Source organism: Ascaphus truei, chromosome 3 (assembly GCF_040206685.1).
Source record: "Ascaphus truei isolate aAscTru1 chromosome 3, aAscTru1.hap1, whole genome shotgun sequence".
Taxonomy (NCBI): Eukaryota; Metazoa; Chordata; class Amphibia; order Anura; family Ascaphidae; genus Ascaphus; species Ascaphus truei.
The window spans coordinates 253,769,433-253,790,039 of record NC_134485.1 but is presented as its reverse complement, the minus strand read 5'-3'; the positions used below and the strand labels follow the sequence as shown (position 1 = coordinate 253,790,039).

Genomic DNA, 20,607 nt, shown 5'->3' with positions numbered 1-20,607 from the left:
GTGAAATCTCCTTTCCTCCTACTTGAAGGGATGACCCCTTGTCCTTTGTACTGCCCTTGAGTTCTTTTGACAGCTCATTGTATTGTCCCCAAATATATTTGTATACAGTTATCATATCCCCTCTTAGACACCTCTTTTCTAATGTAAACAAATCTAATTTAGCTAGCTTCTCCTCATTAATCAGATTATCCATCCCTTTTTTTAATTTAGTGGCTCTTCTCTGCACATTCTCTAGTTCCATCATTTATTTTCTGAAGATTGGTGCCCACAATTGAACTCCATATTCAAGGTGTGTTCTTACTAAAGTTGTATAAAGGGGCATAATTATGTGTCATTTCCATCCATTGCCTGTTTGATGCAAGATAAGATCTTGTTTGCTGCTACTGCATGACTTTAGGCACTATTTCTAAGCCTGCTGTCTACACGCACTCCTAAATCCTTCTCCATCATCGATTCTCGTTTATTCTTGTTTACTAAATTCATAACCTTACATTTATCTGTATTAAACCTCATCTGCCATTTACCTGCCCAAGTTTTCAGTCTATCCAAGTCCATCTGGTGAGAAATTTCATCCTGCTCTGATTCTACTACCTTACACAATGAACAAAAAGGAGGGAGTTATGGCGCACAGCCAAGAGTGGGTCACAAAATATACTTTAATAAAGTGCCACACGCATGAAACACGTAGGAGGTTTGCTACACCTCCGTTTTTTAATAATGCCTCTTCATAAGTGCAATATCAAACGCATCTACATTTACAAGATCCAGCACTGGAGCGCATAAATCACTTTTTATGCTACCTTACACAATTTAGTGTCATCAGCAAAGATGGAGACATTGCTCTCTCTGCCAACCTCAAGGTCATTAATAAACAAGTTAAAAAGCAGGGGTACCGATCCCTGAGATCAGGGCCGCCGAGAGGGGGGGACGCCGGTACAAGTGTCCCAGGCCTGGTGGTGGTAGGGGGCCCGGTGGCGGTGGCTGGGCAAAGCAGTTGCCGCCAGACTCCCACTCTCCCCACCCCCAGGCCTCTTCCTCTCGCTCTGTCCCACGCTGTGCCCTCTGACGTCATTGCGCGACTGGCCACTCTGACGTCGGTGTGCCGGAAGTTAGCTTGGCATAGTTTCCGGCACCATGAGTGGATGGCCTGGCGCACACTGAAGTCAGTGGGACAGAGAGAGGAAGAGGTCTGCAAGTGGGGAGCACTGGGGAAACTGCTCTGTCTGATCGCAGGGCCCCCCGGCAGTTACCTCCCTCCCTCCCCCCGACAGTCATCCTCCCTGGCAGTCACCGAGCCCTGCCCCCTCCCTGGTCTGTCACCCCCGCCCTCCCCGGCAGTCGTCCCCCCTCCCTCCCTGGCAGGCGGCCCCATCCTTGGCAGTCGCCCCCCCTCTCCATCCCCCGGCAGTCACCCTCCCGGCAGTCACCCACCGGCAGAACCCCTCCTCGGCAGTGCCTCCCACCCGCCAGTCAACCTCCCCGGCAGTGTCGCCCCCCACTCCCTAGTAGCCCCCTCCTCGGCAGTCTTTCCCCCCCACCAGTCACCCCCCTCCCCTGGCAGTCACTGGGCCCGGCATGACCATCACCAAGGTAAGTCTATATTTTTTTTTTATGTATTGTGTGGTTTTCTAACATGTACTGTATTTTTTTTTTTTTTTTTAAAGATGCATTGGCTTTTTTTTTAAATGAGCCTTTGGAGGCTTTTTGTATATGATCATTGGGGGCTTTTTTTATGAGCATTGGGGGCCTTTTTTATAAGCATTCGGGGTCTTTTTTTATTTGTATTTGGTTATTTACATATGTATGGGGAGGTGGTTTTTTTGTATGTATTTGGGGTTTGTATAAATATTTGGGGGTGCATGAGGGGGCTGTATAAATTGGGGGAGGGGATTTTTTTTGTATGTATTTGTGAAGTTTTTTGCAGTGGGGTGTTTTTTTTGGTATATTTTGTGCAAGGAATTGTGTGGTGAGGAGAGTGAGTCTGAGGAGGGGGATTGAGTGGGGTAATTGACGGAGGGGGAAGAGTGAATGGAGAGAGGGTGTGTGTGAGGAAAAGAGGGAGTAAGAGTGAGACGCAGGGGAGAGAAATACAGCTGAACCCTGTTATAACACAGTGCTCGAGGCCCACCCTATGCGACCACGTTATATATAACCGGATCGTGAAAAAAACTGTCCGCAATCCGGGATTCCGCGTAGTGTACCTGTACCCTGCATCCTCCTCTTCTCAGCTCGGCGCTCTCCCTCGCTCCTGACGTCACAAAATTCACGGCCCAATCACGCCCCGGGTAGAGGTATGTGGACGGGTCAACGATGCGCTTTGGACATGCTGCTCACGCCAGAGCAGAGGAGGAGGGGGACACACCAAGTAGAGTAGCAGAGGAGGGAGGGTGGGGGTACCCATGACCGCATCCGCCTGTGCACCGCCGGCAGCACGATCCCAGGTAGGAGAGGAAACCACTGCCTTTTTTGTTTTGTTTTGTGCTAATGGAGGAAACGGGAGCCATGCTCAGACCACGTTTTAAGCGGATCTGCGTTGTAGCGGATCGCGCTATAACGGGATTGAGCTGTACATGTGAGGCGGGGGGATTCAAAAACCTGAAACCTGAAAAAGTTCCATTTAAAAAAAGTTCCAACTCTCTAAAGTGTAGCAGTTTTCAATCCCGGTGCAAATATTTTTTACAGAGTCGAATTTGCTATATTTTGTACACTAACCTCTTTTGTGTGCGACCGTATCAAAAGCCTTTGCATTATCTAAGTAGACCACATCAACTGCATTACCCTGGTCTAAATTCCTACTTACCTCCTCAAAGAAACTAAGGTGGCTTATATACTTTAATTTTATCAAGCCGCCTATGTACTTCTTCCTCAGTTAACCAATTGTTCGTTCATATAGAGGTTGTGGCTTCCTCCTTTGGCACTACTATTGCAATTGGTTCTTCCCTAGTAAACACAGAGGCCAAGAATTTGTTGCTTGACATGTATCAAATAGTATTCAGTATATTCATTTTCAGTATATTGAAGGAGTTCATCCCTGGCTCTCTACTGTCCAATGATGAAGAAATGGCTTTTTCAGCACATGCCAGGGACACAGTTACAGTAGGAAACCAGCCAGGCAGCACATTTGAGTGCTTGTCTGAAAAAATAAAGAACCCATCATTCATACTGTGCTGTACTGTAGTCATTTCTGTGCAATGCTCTGTACTCCCTGAGATCAAACAGATGCATTCATACAACTATATGTAGAGCAGTTTCCCCCCACCCTATGGGAGATATGGCGGTTACTGTGTGTGTGGTGCGTTACCTGTGGCTCACAGGAGGCCTGAACCTCCGCTGCAGGGAGCCTGGGGTGTACCTGATCCGTCTGTGACAGCGCCTCCACCTGTGCGGGATCCTACTAAGTTAGATAACCCCGTCACAGGACACAATGCAATTAAACACACACTGATAAAGATAAGTTTTCTGCATGCATTTGAAAAAGGAACAACAATATAACACCCGCACCAAATAGGCTACGCACGGCCGTAACCCGACAGTGCCCTCCAACACTATGTCCACACTCCGATGGGATATCCCCCCCAAAGTACTGAGGTGCCCCTGGGCACCCAACCACCCTGGTGTCCACAAGAGTCAAACCCCCCCCAATGTGTGCGACAGCGCTGCACACAACTAAAGTGTGATTTGTTGGTGCACTTGTACGTGTTGGTGTGATACCTGACTGGTACTCCAGTACACTGTAGCGCCGACTGAAGATAAAGGGGCCGTCCGGTCCCACGCCATCGTCGTCAGCGATGAGTCCGACTCCAAATGGGGTGCCGTCAAGCTGGAGGAGCATGAAGAGTCTCTTATCTGTTGAGTTATCTGGTACCAGACCACCGGATTGCCAGTTCGCCGCTGTGTCCCTCACACTTGGCACTACAGGGACAGTGTCCCTATCTAATAGGCCTGTCCCTGCAGCAACCACAAGCTTAGGGGAGTCGGGCCTAGCTGGGGCCTATGGGGGTCTCTGGCCTAGTGCAGGGGCCACAGACACCCTGCACACACACCCTACCCTTTCCTTGTCCTAGCTCTGACTGTCGTGCTTCTCAGCGCACAAAATGTATCCATCTCTGGTGCGGGGAATCCTGGCAGCCCTATTGGCTGTGTGTAGCACCTGTAGCTGCTCCTGTGCATTGTGGGGCTTGTAGTCCCCGCGGAGCCCTGTATCTCTAATGGCCACGCTAGGAGGGTTCTCTGCGCATATGCGAACTGTCTGCGCATGCGCGCGCATAACTGACATGGCGCCCTGCTACAGAAGCAGCCAAGAGCCTCCGGCGACTCGGTCACCTGCCACAACCTCCCAGCTACTACCGGCACTTGCCTAACGCCCCCGCCCCCCTCCGCAGCAATATTGGAAGTAAGGGGGAACATGGGAAACCCAGGGGGTGCTCAGAGGGCAGACCTGGCCACACACATGCCAGCACAAAACCCTTGAATTGCATGCTAATGATACACAGTACATATTCATAAACACTATGGCACATATTTACTATGAGGTGCTAGGTCATAAGATGCTTTCACAGGGCTGGACATCACTTTATGGCCCATTGTATTGATGGGCCAGTAGGTGTCTTCAGGCATAGCACCGCTTAGTGAATGTGGTCCTACTGTATGTGTTGTTTCTAACATCTAAAATGAAACAGAATGCTGGAGACCCATGTGGCAGTCGGGCTGGAGATGGGCAGAACCTGCATAGGGCAGAACCTGCATAGGGCTGTAAGTGATGTTTAGAAAACGTATAAAACCTTTTATGTGTAGATGTTTTGTGCTTGAATCTTGACATTCTTTTTCAATGTGTAAATCTATTTTTCTTTAACATAATATCCATAAAGCAGAATAGCATAAATCTGCACATTCTTAGTGTTGAGTGAAATAATTTGTCACAGCTGTATGTCTAGGTGAGAAAATGTCTTCTTTCCTACAGTGAAATGCCCCAAGACCAAGGTCCACAAAACTCTATTAAAGCAGCAATACTACTCCCCTGCCCCCTCCCTTTTTTCTTATTTTTATATGGAAAACATGTGGCAATGTACAAATCCACATTCTTACCTAAGCTGGCAAGTTGTTTGGTGCTCCTGTTACAAGTCTGTAAGAATCCTGATTGTGTGCCTAATGAAATGGCCGCCTTCTAACTTTGTGCTGCCACCTGTGATGCGCTGCAACTGATATGTTACATTATATTACAAAGTTTAACACACTATTGCTAAAGCTTTCCGAACAATAGACAGTCTGCTATTTGGAACAAAGCAACAGATCTTTTTGTGATACTTTGTTGCCCAAGGGCAGAGCTCAAAAGAGGAAGGGGATCGGACCTTCTAAATGGTTGCTGTAGCAACCAAAGAATGACTGTACTGTACATAAAACAAATAATTAAAAATGGCTTTAGTAGTTAATTTGGTTTAAATTGTTTGTTTTTGTTTTTATCTAATACTACAGAACTGATTTTTTTTTAAATAGGATTTTCCATGTTTTGCGGTTTTGTCACTTAACGTGATGTTAACTTAACGCCACATTAACACTAACCGTGTATCTTCAGAAGACAATAACATAACAGTAAACATTTTTTTCCCTCAGTACTTATGTGCAAAGACAGCATTACCCTAATATTGCATATCATTAACCTTAGTTTAGGTTAATTTATTTATTTATTTAGGTTAACGCGGGAACTTAACGTTACATTTGTTACAGAAGGTCATACCTAAACTTGCTGCTACTCACATTGAATAATAGGACTTTTACAGGGTCTGGGTAGGTGTAACACCACAGTGATATATGATGTAACTAAAATAGGGCGCCTTCCCAGAATTATTTCCCCTCCCCCTCTCCTCTCTCTCACAACTAGCTAAAGACCCATTGCATGGGATCGGAGTACCGCTAAAACATACTTAACGTCATGTTATTGGAAGATTAGCCTAAAGTGAACTGCAGTAACCCCAAGAGTCAGTTGGAAGGGAGAATGCAACATATGAAAATGCCCAGCCTGGCTTTCCAGTTACATCAGTGCTGGCATCACATGAGCTAAAGAGCTTTTGGCAAAATGTAGCACTTTCACTTAGACAAGCAGTTAACTCCCATGCTTTTGTTCTGCACCACACTACTAATTAAACATGTCCATAGTATGTTACCTTAGAAAGTAGCAGAGTTCCTTTATTGATAATGAACATTTTATATTGTTCCAGGCAGGATACATCTGCATTTACAAGAAATTCAAAACAAGTTATCAGTTGTCTGGCTGTCCTTATTTGTTTTATTATACTTATGACACAATCCTTCAGGATAATTTCAGGAAACTCCCCCCCCCCCCCCCCCCACCCCACCCAATATCGTCTTAGTTAATGCAAGTGTTGTCTATGTTATTATGCACGCACAAAGAAATAATGTTGGCTACATTATAAGATGTAGTCAAATGCTATTGGGATTGGGCTGACCCAGTCATTGAAACGGCATCATGCTTCTTTACTTTATTATATGGTAATAAGAACACAGGAGAAAATCTTTTGCAATGCAAGGTTTTCCCTTATTGTTGACATGACACATTCATTATTGCTTTAGACCTGCGCATGCATTTTTAGCATGAGCTCAATTTCTTATAGGCTTGTGGTGATTTTAATTTCTGGTACAAATGCCACATATACTGTGTTTCCTTTAAACGCTTGGACCCCTTCTACATTCTCGCTTTTCTCCGTTTTACCAACCTAAAATTGCCTGTAAATCGCTATGCTACCATCTCTATCCTTCTTTACTTCTCCTACTGCTCTATCGCAACATATCACCAAACCATGGTCCCACACATATACCTCACTTGTCACATTGTCTGCACGTCAAAGGACCCCAACCTTTTACTCCCTTACAGTATATTTACTCTGTCCTCCAATGCACAGTGTCTTTTTTCAACCTTCTCCTTTACCCACCCACACCAGTACCCCCTACTACTTACCTTATGGCTCAAGACCTCACCCATCACTTTTAAGGTCAAATCAATGCTATTTGCCATGACATTGCACTGTTCACTTTGTTTTGCCCCATCCACACCAAACGACTCCCAGTAGGGATCCTAAAGCAGCCTTCAATTGCTTCCCACCATCAAATAATTCACATATTGTGGATGTTTTGCAGTTGCTTAGCTGCAAATGTCAAAACACATTCTTATGTAGTTCACACACATGTTAGTGTTTGGCTGTTTGTACTTTGTATGTAAAACAAAAAGGTTTAAAAAGAGGTAACAATGCAGTGCGATTCACAGTGCTGCGTACTATACACCAGGTAAATGTTATATAAAGTAACCCAAACAAAATATCACACATTCTGAGCTTCTGTATAGAGAATTAAAACACTGGTAAATTCATTATTTTTATGAGGTTTAGTAGGTCTGTTTACTCACATTGCAAAGTGACAAGTTTGAGATATACAATACATGATTCTTTGGCATTTACTTTTGTAAATGCCAGAGCAAAAAATTCCCCTTGTGCCTAATGTTACAAATATGTGAAGTAGCATATGGAAATTTATTTAAAAACAAATATTTCCTTCCTGGTTTTACTACTCCATATTGTATGTGACACATGTTCTGGTACAAATAAGCCATTTACAGGCAGTCTTCGGTTATCCAATGGAATCCGTTCTGGAAGTAGTGTTGGATAGTGAAACCGTTGTAAAGTGAGTCCCATGTTAATCAGTGGTGGTGAGCGTTGAATAACGCATTCAGGCGTTGGATAATGGCCCATAGGGTTGCATTGTAAAGCGTTGGATATGCCATTCGTTGTAAAGTGAAACGTTGGATAACAAGGACTAGCTGTATTTGAATGTGGAATATTACTGTGGCGTTTATTAAAGATAGAATAATTTATATGTGTGTGTGTGTGTGTGTGTGTGTGTGTGTGTGTGTCTATATATCTGTGTTTAAGAGGCTTAAAGAAGATGAAGCAGCGACTTATAGGTGAGAAGGAGCAAATCATCGCACTCAAGCAAGAAGATAGATGAAGAATGAAAGACTGTATGTACACTTCATAAAGAGAGTTGAGGACATATACATGAAATTACACATGAACACAGATAAAACAGGGCATAATCCAGCAAAGGAAGAGCGAGAAAAAGCCACTAATGATCTACTGTACCATGTGTTCTTCCAGAATAAGTGGGGAAAGCAATAAAATCCACGAAGAATGGGAAGGGTTTCTGGGAGAAGATGGAATTACAACTGAAATCTTGAAAGAAGCTGGCAGAAGAAGTAGAAACAATCCTTCCAAAACTTTTTACATGCTGCTTGAAGAACAGGAAAATTCTAGAACAATGAAGTAGTTTTTGTAGTTGTTTTTTTAGCATGTTCTTGTGCAGCGCTACTAGTTTTTTACGTGGCACTTTACAGAGACATTTTGCAGGCACAGGTCATACGCCATAGTTCTCCTCATCTGCAAGAAAGGAGACAAAGAAGACTTCAAGAACTACAGACCAATCTGTCTACTTCCAATCACTTACAAGATTTTCCTGATGAGACTCGCTAATCGGCAGAACAACGCTGATTTTGCGGTGGATACAGCACAATGGACCACATCTAAGTTGTATAAGAAGTGATTTCTCAAAGTAATGAATATAATCTACCACTCATTTTAGGATTCGTAAATTACGAAAAAGCAGTTGATTCTGTCTACACCTCTGTGGTCCTAGATACGTTAAGAAGACAAAATTTTGAAGTGTCTGTTGATATTATAAAGAACATTTACGAGAATGCTACATCAACCATTGATGAAAGACCCGGAGAGGTTCAAAAGCTTGTAACATTTCAACTACTTGTTGGTCCAATAAAAGGTTTAATACATAGAAGAAAGGACCAACACGGCTGCACATCCTTCCTTACATGAATCATTAGATGACATGAAGATACAAGCAAGATGAGAATCAGCAAGGGAGTGCAACAGGGAGACACCATGTCACCTAAGCTTTTCATAGCGCAGCACATGAAGAATTGTTCAAGACATTAGATCGGGAAGGAAAAGGAATCAATATCAACAGTGAATATTTTTGTCACCTACAATTTGCAGATGACATTATTTTTGCTACAAGTCCAAAAGACCTCCAGCAACAAATTTGAGAACTTGCCAAATCAAGTAAGAATGTGGGTCTCCGTGTGAATATCAATAATACCAAAGTGAGGTTCAACAAATGTGTTAAGTCAGCAAACATTCAAATGAATAGAACTAGACGAAGTCGAAGACTACAATATGTACTGGCAAATATCAATGATAGAAACCTTGTGAAGGAAATCAATAGGAGAATGAAGTTGGATCAAGTGCATTTGGAAGATACATATATACATAGATACAGATATATACAGTAGATATATACATAGTTATGATACCTTTTAAATATTAGATATAGCAGCATGACTACTGCAGTGTTTATTGTATTCATTGTTGTAAAAAAACATTTTTTTTTCAGAAATGGTCACAATAATTATCTTAAAAAAAAAAAAAGGGCACTTAATTACTCACCCCTGTCACTGCATAATTACTTTCCCTACAATCTAGCCCCAAAACAAATGCTATCGGTGGTACTTCATAATATATATGTTTATCATAACTCTAGGCCCAGGACATACTTGAAAATGAGAGGTAACTCTCAATGTATTACATGCTGGTAAAACATTTTATAAATAAATAATATTGGCTATTGTATCTTGCAGTTAGTCTTTTTTAGCCAGGCTAAGCAATATTTAGCAAAGCTGGTATATATTGCTAAGTAAAGGGCTGTGAATCAAATAGCAGTGCATAGAAACATCCCATGCATCAATTAAAAATTATATTTGGAACCTACGAAATCATGGATAACATAAGTCACTGTATCTATGTATACCATTGACACTAAATTATATTTCTTTTGTCCCCTAAATTCTAATATTTTGGATCTTGTATGTTCAGAATAATAATAATATGATCCTTGCTATTTGCAGACGTCTTTCCCAGGGAACCTACAGCTTGTCATTGTCCTGCGGCCATCAGGATTTTTTCAGCGCACCCTCTCTGATATTGCATTCAGATTCAACAAAGATGAATTTAAAATGAAGGTACCGGTAAGGATCCAGCAGTACATGCCCTCCCACTTTTTGCAGGCACCGTCAACCCTTGGCAGTGGGAGGTTACAGGACACTATTGTGATTGTATATTGTGATTGCAAACCCTTTCAGCTGTTCATGGGTTACACCACTGTTCTTAGTTATGTACTTAGACCATTAATTAAATTAATGAAACTTCTATAGAGTTTATCATTGATTCCAAAGAAAACCATACTATGTCATACTTAATGTATTTAATTGGGCCTACCTATAAATTATAACCTAATATTGTATAGTATGACATTCCCCTTCTTCACATCAGTAAATTACAAACTGTTGAGTACATTTTTCCGATTTGTTCTGACATCTTAATATTAGAAGATTCATTGCCTGGAAAAAAGTTGAGCGTCTCAATTATTATTGAGAGGACACTGGAAACCAGGAGAACTAAGAGGTGGCAGGCCTTTTCAGAAAAAATGGTATGATTGACTTAGAAATGTGGAGAGCAGCTGAGGAGTGTCGAGCATTGGAGGAAAGTAGAATCTTGAATATAATGTGGAACTCATTAGGTAGCTAGCATTGACCTTTGTGGACAAAGACCTCAGTTATTAGATGTAACTTCCATTCTATCCATTTTACTGTGGCACGCAGTGTGTTCATCTGTACTTGACCGTACAGTTTGTAGTTGCATGATATATGGGGTGCATATTGGGGATCATAGCTGTTACCAGTCTTTTACTTAACCCCCTGGGAATAGGACAAAGCTAAACTGCAGTGGGCTGAAAATTTGGTATTAAAAACAGGCAAAAACCTAGAAAATACACCATTTGAAAAGTTTAACTAAAAGGAAAAAAAAAGTAGAGAATGTAGAAATTTGATGCTGAATCTCTCTGATCCCTTTGGGATATTGGCAGCGTAGATCTAGCTACATATTAGATGGAGGAGCATGATTGCTTGTCCCTTGTATATATGTCATACTTGGCTTGAGGAAACAGCTCCACAGAAAAATGATTTGTTGTAGCATTATGTAGCAATATTGAAGAATGTATGTTTTGGCAGTCTCAGAGGTTTGGTACAGTATTTCCTGGCACAGCATCTGTCTTACTGCAAGTTCCCTTCAGCCCACAACAAATCCCTAACTTCTTTTGAATTGTTATCAGAGGCATTTAATTTGGTTACTGGAAGCAGAATGCTCTTTTAACCCATAAAACATGCGATTGAGATAGAAAAGCGCACCTGAAGGTTTGTGAAGATGTGCGCTTTCAGATCAGCTGTGATATAGATATGTCTAAAGAAGGGGAGAGATAAACTTCTCGGAACGCTCTTTCAAAAATATGATTTACAAATCAAGGTATTCTAGCACGTGTCCAATGAACAGCATTTCAATGCATTTAATTCTTCTCTGCAATTTGCACAGATCATAATGCTGAGTTCAGCAACAGAATTACATGGTTACATTGATAAGACACAGCTGACACAGGACCTCGGTGGCACACTGGATTATTGCCATAAAACGTGGCTCTCGCATCGCACGGTGAGTGTTTCCCCTGTGTTCATTGCTATGTTGTTGCTTGGAGAAGGGCTCTAACTTTGCAAATGTATTCTGCACTTGGAAAGAAGTGTTCGCATGACGGCGTTGTCTCCACGGACCTTGGTCATTCTAGATCTGCAGCACGTGCAGTAAGTTTGGGAGTGGTGGTGGTGGTTGTGGTGCTTGAGAGGAGGGAGTTCTGCTTCTTTGTTAATTCATCCATGGGAAGCAAAATGCTTGTGTAAGGCTAGTTCAAACAGACGGATAAAATATATTTCTATCACAGAGAATGGATTAAGGAAGTTATAATGCTGGTGTTTCTTTAGACAATGTAACTTTAATTCTTAACTTGTATCCGTTCTCTGCTCTTTATCTGTATTCTTCTTTGTATATAGAAATGTTTGTAAGCTGTTTTAATGATCTTCTGTAATAGGCTATAGAAACTTTTGCCCTAATGGTGAAGCAAACCGCACAAATGCTACAGTCCTTTGGGACAGAGCTGGCTGAGACAGAGCTGCCAAATGATGTGTCCTCTACCACCTCCCTTCTAGTCGCACACAAAGAAAAGAAAGACAAAATGAAGGTAAGAAATCCAAATAATTTGCAAATGTTTAAATTAGCTCAAAATTTGAACAAACAAGCTTTAAATGTAGATGTATTTAAAAAAGGGTTATATAAGGCCAAGTTATCCTAGCATAATTTACATGGAATTGTCCATATAAACTGTAATCACGGGATTTACTGAGCAAGTGATGATTGACTTGGAGTAATGTAAACAATTGCCCACATTTTTATGTGAACAATTGCTATAATGTGTTAGTAATTTATCTGTCCAGTGGTGATGAGACCTGCAGACATTGTATAACCACTTGAGTGCCAGATTTAAGTAGCATGGGTTCATTTTCCCTTCCCTGGCAAACTTCAGTATGTTGTAACGCATAAAGAGGTAATGCTCGGCAGATGTAATTTTACGAGAATGAGCTGCTGGACAAAGTTTATCCCCTGTATTATCATAATACTGCACTTACTACTTTCACTGGTAATAGACCTGCAGAGCAATGCTTAAACTTTCCATCAGACCAACTGAGAATTTAATAATCTTTTCTTTTTAGAGGGTCCTTCAGATCATTTCTAATGACTACGTTTTCTTTAAAACAAATAAAGAATTGTTGGCAATTTTGTTGATCCAACATTTATTTTGGTGCTGCAGAGTGGCAGACAATGGTGTGTTTGTTGCCCCCTTTGTAGGCTGACCTGAGGTTAGCATTGAAGCAGGGGCGTGATATATTGGAACGAATAATGGAGCCAGTTAAAGAGAACCCTGACTACAGGTTGAACCAGGACCAGTTAGACAACCAGACCACTGTGGATAGGTGAGCATAACCAGGTGTAATTGCCTCGACTGTAAGGATTTCTAAATTGTATGTGGCTGCTATAGTTGATTGGATGGAAGAAAGATGCCACTACACTATTTAAGGAGGGGACTAAAGTGGAGAATATTTATTTTCCCTGGGCAATCAAGCAAATCGAAGCTCTGAAAAATTTCTACATGCTCAGTGCCAGTGATCTCTGCCCACAAATCATGGCTCCCATTTTGTAGCCTAGAGAAAGGTACTGCGTTGACTACAAAGTGACATTTAAATCACACCCAAAAGCTAGAGTTGGCACACAGGCTTCTCCACCTGTATGAAGCTGTTACATTAATTTGGGTTGCTTGCATATGGTCTTCAAATCGTTCAAAACATGTATTTTGCTCTTCTTGAAAAATGTGCATGTGTTTGTAGACTGTGAAAGACGTCAAGTTAATCTGAAGGGGGTTAAAAGAGAGATGTAGTCTGGTAGCATTGTGATGTCCTTGGGAACTATCCTTGTATATCTTTACATGAAAATGTGGGTGAAAGCTTCTTGAAGCAATAATTTAGTGGCTAATATTTTTTGTGCAGTGTACACTGGTAGTATTTCACAAAATAGGATTCATTTTTTTTTTAAAAGTGTAGATACAAAGAAGGTTGTTAAATATCATGGATACTCAATATTGAATCTCCAAAATGTAGCACTGTAGTCATAGCACAAACTCATTGCATGATTCTGTTACTAAATAATTAAATGATCTCCACATGGGCAGGCACATGTTAAATAGCATGTCTTGTTTAGAGTTGGATTAACGGTGTTCTTAAAGTAAGACCCCTTCTTAATTATGATTAAGATGGATGGACCAAGCACTACTCAGGCTACATTTTCTAGAGCCACAGCTGTAATTGCCACTCTTTTTATGTGCAGGTCCTACATAGTAATGCTTGGTATACTTGAGAATAGACCTAGACCCTGGAGAAGAAGGGAATGCATTTATATGGCTAGAGTTGATGTGTTTAGCATACCTGATGATAAGGTACTCGATGGATATGTTGGCGCTTAGTCAGGTTGATACAGAGCCTAAAGTGCACATAATAACAGCTATCCCTCCAATGACCAAACTACTGCCTACAGAGCCTTCTTCTGCTGGGCTCAGTATTTGCAGACTGTCAGTCCCCCCAAATTCTCAGGAAACCCAAGTGATTTAGATCGGCGCTAAACAACAACAGTATGAGATCATAAATACTTAATATAAAGTGAATAAATAAATATGGGTGTAAGGTGAAATAGAAAAATTCTCAACCTTCAAAGGGAATTGTACAGATTCCCTTAAAGTAACAGTGAACATCCAGGGTAGGAAGGGAGCGATGATTCAGGAACACCCCAAAATAAAATGAACAAATGATGGTGCAATAAAATCACAAATGTATGATGAAGCAAAGAAACGTGGCTCATATGGATTGCCTACTTACAAAAAGCAGGTGAAGAATCAGCATTAGCGGGGAACAGGGTGTGTAGGAACTCAGGAGGGCTCTCACTCAGGATGATGCTCATGCGAAAACACAGCAGAAAGAAACCATAGTGCAGACCAGCAAACGGTTTATCACAATAAAAAAAGCTTAAGAAATGTACTCACAATGTGTACAATAGGAATAGGCACATATAATAGTGTTAAGGCAGTGAGTCTCACGTCAGGAGAGGTGGTGATCAGGCCGTCTTCCTTCGAAGCTCCCACAGTCAGACAGCGTTGGACGGCATCTGACGTCACATCCTTTACGGGCTGGACAGCTTCCGGTTAGGCGAAGGAAGACGGCCTGATCACCACCTCTCCTGACATGAGACTCACTGCCTTAACACTATTATATGTGCCTATTCCTATTGTACACATTGTGAGTACATTTTTTAAGCTTTTTTTTATTGTGATAAACCGTTTGCTGGTCTGCACTATGGTTTCTTTCTGCTGTGTTTTCGCATGAGCATCATCCTGAGTGACAGCCCTCCTGAGTTCCTACACACCTTGTTCCCCGCTAATGCTGATTCTTCACCTGCTTTTTGTAAGTAGGCAATCCATATGAGCCAAGTTTCTTTGCTTCATCATACATTTGTGATTTTATTGCACCATCATTTGTTCATTTTATTTTGGGGTGTTCCTGAATCATCGCTCCCTTCCTACCCTGGAAGTCCCCCCAAATTCACATTTATAAGGGAATGCGCTGGTGCAATGTAGCAGAAACATTGTACACATGCCGTATTTATGCATAGGCCTAGGGTGGGAAAATCAAGGGAGGGGGAAACCAGGGGGAGGAGGGGTGAGGCGGTGGTGCGTTTACAGAGGCCCTGGTTTCTTCCCCACAGCAATTAAACTGATTGCCGGGGGAGAGGGGAGAGCATGGGGCCTCTGTAAAGGCCTCTTACCTCCTCCTGCGGTGTTCCGACATTACATTACGAAGCATTGTCATGGCAATGTGATGTCACATGGCGTCCTGTTGTCATTAAAACGTGTCGAGACACTGCAAGAGGAGGAGGCCAGGGCGGCAAAAAGCAAAATTCTAAATCCGGCCCTGATTATACAGTACATATGTAATTATAACACACAAATTATTGAAAAAGACTTTAAAATTACACCTGGCCAATGGCACTAAGAGAAGACTGCATAAGCCTTTATTAAGACCTGCTGCTAATGACTCTGCAGGACCCAGTTAATCGGTATCTAAATCCCGAACTAGCAATAGCATATCACTAACATTTTTAAGTCATTGCTATTTTTGTGTCTAAATCTAGTCCTTCATGTCTATCATCTTACTTAGAAAGCTAAATAAACAAGTACCTGCAGAATATACAGTATTCTTTATATTGCAAATAATTTCAACCACCATCCCCAGCACAAGAGGTATAGTTGCTGGTTTTGCTTTAATTTCTGTTAGAGCTGAATAGAGTAAAAAAAAAATGTTCATGACTTGACTATCCTGTGTTTCTTCTTGCACTTTAAAGGCTTCTCATGCAGTTAAATGAAACAGAAGCTGCTTTCGACGAATTTTGGGCTAAACATCAAGAGAAGCTTGAACAATGTTTACAGCTGCGGCATTTTGAGTTGAAATTTCGAGAGGTAAGGGTCATAAATAAACTCTGTGCCCTGCAGCTACATTTGTGTGGTTGTATCTCTAGATTGTAAGCTGTCACACACAGGGTCCTGATTACCGTTTGGATGCGTTAGATCTTGTCCTTGAATTTAAATAAATGTGACCCACACAGAAACAAGAAAACTATTGACAAAGCACTGTCAATAATTCAATTTTTATATATCGGTAGAAAACCACATAAATTGGTTAAAAATTATTGTTACAGTTATGTACTATATACTGTATATATAATCAGAAACAAGGCATGCACAAAACAAAATAAAAAATAACGGTAAAGGGAGGGTGCATACTGTCCAAAAAGATACAGAAAAGGGAAAAAAGGGACAGGAACTCCTATATGCATAGGGTGACCATTCGTCCCGTTTTTGCCGGGACAGTCCCGGTTTTTGCTGGGCTGTCCCGGTTGCCCGTCTGTCCTGGGAATGTCCTGGTTTTTCTCCCTGGTGCGCGGGGGATTCGGCGACGGTGCGCGGGGGGGGGGCGAGCGGCGGCGCCGAGGAGGAGGATGCGGCAGCCAGGTAGCATTTTTTTCATGTTAGAAAGCCGGGGGGGGGGGGAAGGAGGCTGGACTTAGAGAGTAAAAGCAGAGGATTGGTTGGAGGTCAGAGAATCTCGGGGGCGGGGCTTAGTACCGGGCCGGATGGAGTGAGCTGCTTCTCAGTGAGAGAGAGGTAGTATGTGTGTGTGTGTCCTGTCTGTATCCTGTGTGTATGTGCTGTCTGTCGGTGTGTGTCATAGGAGGAGCTGAGGGGAAGGTATGGGGAGGGGGAGATATGAGGAGCTGAGGGGAAGGTATGAGGAGGGGGGGATATGAGGAGCTGAGGGGAAGGTATGGGGAGGGAGAGATATGAGGAACTGAGGGGATGGTATGAGGAGGGGAAGGTATCAGGAGGGGGAGATATGAGGAGGGTGAGATATGAGGAGCTGAGGGGAAGGTATGGGGAGGGGGAGATATGAGAAGGGTGAGATATGAGGAGCATAGGGGAAGGTATGGGGAGGGGGAGATATGAGGAGCTGAGGGGAAGGTATGAGGAGAGGGAGATATGATGAGCTGAGGGGAAGGTCTGAGGAGAGGGAGATATGAGGAGCTGAGGGGAAGGTATGAGGAGGGGGATATATGAGGTGCTGAGGGGAAGGTATGAGGAGGGGGAGATATGAGGTGCTGAAGGGAAGGTATGAGGAGGGGGAGATATGAGGTGCTGAGGGGAAGGTATGAGGAGGGGGAGATATGAGGTGCTGAGGGGAAGGTATGAGGAGGGGGAGATATGAGGAGCTGAGGGGAAGGTATGAGGAGGGGGAGATATGTGGAGCTGAGGGAAAGGTATGAGGAGGGGGAGATATGAGGAGCTGAGGGAAAGGTATGGGGATGGATGGGGCAGGTATGAGGAGGATGGGGCAGGTATGAGGAGGATGGGGCAGGTATGAGGAGGGATGGGGCAGGTATGAGGAGGGATGGGGCAGGTATGAGGAGGGATGGAGAAGGTATGAGGAGGGGAGATATAAGGAGGGGGGGAGAGGGTAGGTATGAGGAAAGGATGGGGAGGGAGAGGTATGAGGAGAGGAGGTATGAGGGGAAATGAAGAGGGGGAAGTATGAGGGGGCAGGTATGAGGAGAGGAGGGGGAAGTATGAGGATGGGTGGCTGTGTGTGTTTGTCACTATGTGTGTGTCACTGTGTGTGCACGTATATTGGGGAGGGAGGTTGAGTGTGGGGAGGGGAGAAAAATACATGGGGGTGGGGGTGTAAGAGAGAGGAGGGGAAGGAATGGGTGACTGGGGAGTGTGAGGTTGGGTCACAAGGCCGCCGAAACGTGGGTAGAGGGTCCCGGTGAAAACGTTCTTCCTGGGCCCCAGGAAAGCTGTCTGCGGCCCTGCATGGCAGTGATGTCACTGACTGCCACGAGGAGAGCAAGAGACCCTATTTTGCAAAGTGTAAGGCCAGGAAGGTCACATTTTTAAAAATCTTAATTTTAATTAATGCCTATTTTTTTTAAATTTAATTTTAATTTGTCAATTATTTATTTAATTTTAATTTGTTAATTATTTTAATTTTAATTAATGTCTTCATTATTTATTTACACACAGACACACACTGCAGCCAACGGGACGCATTATGGTGCCGAGGCATCACGTGATGCCACATTGTCATGGCAACATGTCACCGCCTGACGTCAGTGTCTCGTTGTCATGGCAACGGGGTGCGTCACGTGATGTAATTTGTTTTATAAATAATTTTTTATTGTGTCCCAGTTTTTCATTTTGAAAATCTGGTCATCCAATATATATGCAAAAAGGTGACATTTCTTGACTCAACGTTTCGGCCCCAACTGGGACCTTTCTCAAGAAGGTCCAAGTGAGGTCCGAAACGTTGAGTCAAGAAATTTCACCTTTTTGCATATAGGAGTGCCTGTCCCATATATATATATATATAGATAGATGGATAGATAGTAATGCGTGAATAGGATACACCACCTAGTACCTTATATCATGGAAAAAGGTGTACAATAAGTGCAAAAAACCCCCAGCTGATTAAAAGAAGAGGGTAATTGCACAAAGGGCCAATAATTATAAGAAGGGGGGCAACATTTCAGGACCTATTGTCCTTCTGGCCCATTCCCATGCATATAAACGCAGTACTTCCCTTGTGTGTCCCTCCTCTGTAATCTCCAAGTTCAGAAAAACCGCCACACTCGGTCTCCCTGGATCTGTTGTTCCCATGTATGGATCCCATCACGGGTACAACAGATCCAAAGAGACTGAGTGTTGACATGTTGCAAATAAACAATAATAGACATGTTAAAGCTGCAGTCCAAGCAATATCCTACATGTGTGCTTTTTTAATAAATCACTTCTGTACTTATAGCTTTTTAAAACAACCCCGAATTACACTTTTAATGTGTTATAATTTAACAAGCATTTTTGTTTCTATAGCAACCATTTACAAAGTCACATCCCCTTCCTCTTCTGAAACAGGCTCTGGCACACCCCTTTTTGAGCCTTATCTCTAGCAGTGCACCAATTGTCTATCGATCTAGTGACTGCCTGGTCACATGATCTTCCCCACAGAATGTTGTCATTTTAATATGCTAATGCATTCCATTGACTGCAGAATACTCCTCTGCATTGAACCCCGAGCCGAATATTCGCAGATTGATCACAGGAGAACTGATCGATCGGCAACTTAGCTCATTACTTATCATTGTGTGGATTGTATTGATGCACATATTAAAGGGGGGAAAAAAGAAATAAAACAAAAACCCAGCAGCTTAGACTGCTGCTTTAATAAAGGGCTTACTTAACCCTTTTGCTGTGCACATACCACAAGTCTCTGCAGTGATGGGCTTTGCTGAAATCAAGGAGACAAGGATTTTGTGAGTGATTATTGGCCGATGCAAGTATCCTGTTTCACAAAAAGCAAAAGGTTGAATCCCATTTCTATTGAAGCACAGGGCCAAATAAACAAAAAAAATGGAAAAAATAGCAACGGACGGACACAGAAAACAAGATTAGAAAAAGTAATTTGTTAAAAAGAGATTCTAAAATGTCAAGTTTTCTTTAGGAAACCAATTACAGCTATTAATTTAAACTGTGAATTGTTTTAAAAATATAATGCATTGATTACTAAATGGGACAATTTATTTGCAAAGCTTCTGTAATACAGTGTATTGCATTTTCTTATATTGAAGTGTTTTTTAGCGACAAGTATGGTACAGTATTGTTCACAACCACTACATTAGCATTTATCTCATGTGCAGTAACATTAAATCATTAGGTTTGGCATAATAGAGCATTCCCACGTAAGTAAAATATACAGATGTGATTGACTTAAAATGTTTAAACAGTGGGATCATTAAATTAATTGTGTCCTTTGAGAAGTAATTTTTGCTTTTCATTTGGAATACTGTGATTCTTTATTGCATCAGCTACTCTTTTGCTCTCTGTCTGTTTGGCTAATGATGGCTTCATAATTACTTTCCAAGGCTAGATTGTAATAATGAACATAGGTGAATCTCTGCTATTGGAAAACAGCCTTATCTCATCAGCTAAACGATTAGATGTCAATCTCTTTTAGGAATCCCGCACAAATAAGATTTTGGAAATGAACATATAACTAATAGAAATGAGAGTGCCCTTGCCTTACATCGGTATGAAGTAATGCTTTGTTACCACCAAATCGTGGCATAATTTGGTGTTCACAGCGGAGTGCATTGAAAACCATCTACCTATGATTAGTATTAGTTCATTCTGGCCGTAACATGGTTGGTCTGTCTCCTTAACCCTTCATTCTTAGAGATGACTTCCAAAAGACAGCCAAAGCTAAAACATTTATTGCAATAGGTTTCAGAAAATCATATTGGGCAGATATGAGAATATTGTGTGCAGTTTTTTATTTTGAAAGTCTCTACTTTAAAGCAGCATTTCCATTTTGTTTGCCTTCAGTGGACAGCAAGGGGTCTCCGGAGCTGATCTGCATTAATTTCAACTCTGATGACCCCCTGG

The 20,607-nt window shown here is 42.2% G+C and overlaps 1 protein-coding gene across 17 annotated transcripts in view; it reads left to right on the top strand.

The window, feature by feature from the left end:
- The window catches only part of MCF2L (MCF.2 cell line derived transforming sequence like), a 268,085-nt gene that overhangs the window by 203,766 nt on the left and 43,712 nt on the right, over positions 1–20,607 (top strand). For all 17 annotated transcript variants that reach the window (XM_075590656.1, XM_075590662.1, XM_075590659.1 and 14 more), the window contains 5 exons: positions 9,983–10,102; positions 11,502–11,618; positions 12,049–12,198; positions 12,864–12,988; positions 15,960–16,074. In XM_075590656.1, coding sequence (XP_075446771.1) covers positions 9,983–10,102; positions 11,502–11,618; positions 12,049–12,198; positions 12,864–12,988; positions 15,960–16,074 — 627 coding nt within the window. The remainder of the gene's footprint in view (positions 1–9,982; positions 10,103–11,501; positions 11,619–12,048; positions 12,199–12,863; positions 12,989–15,959; positions 16,075–20,607) is intronic.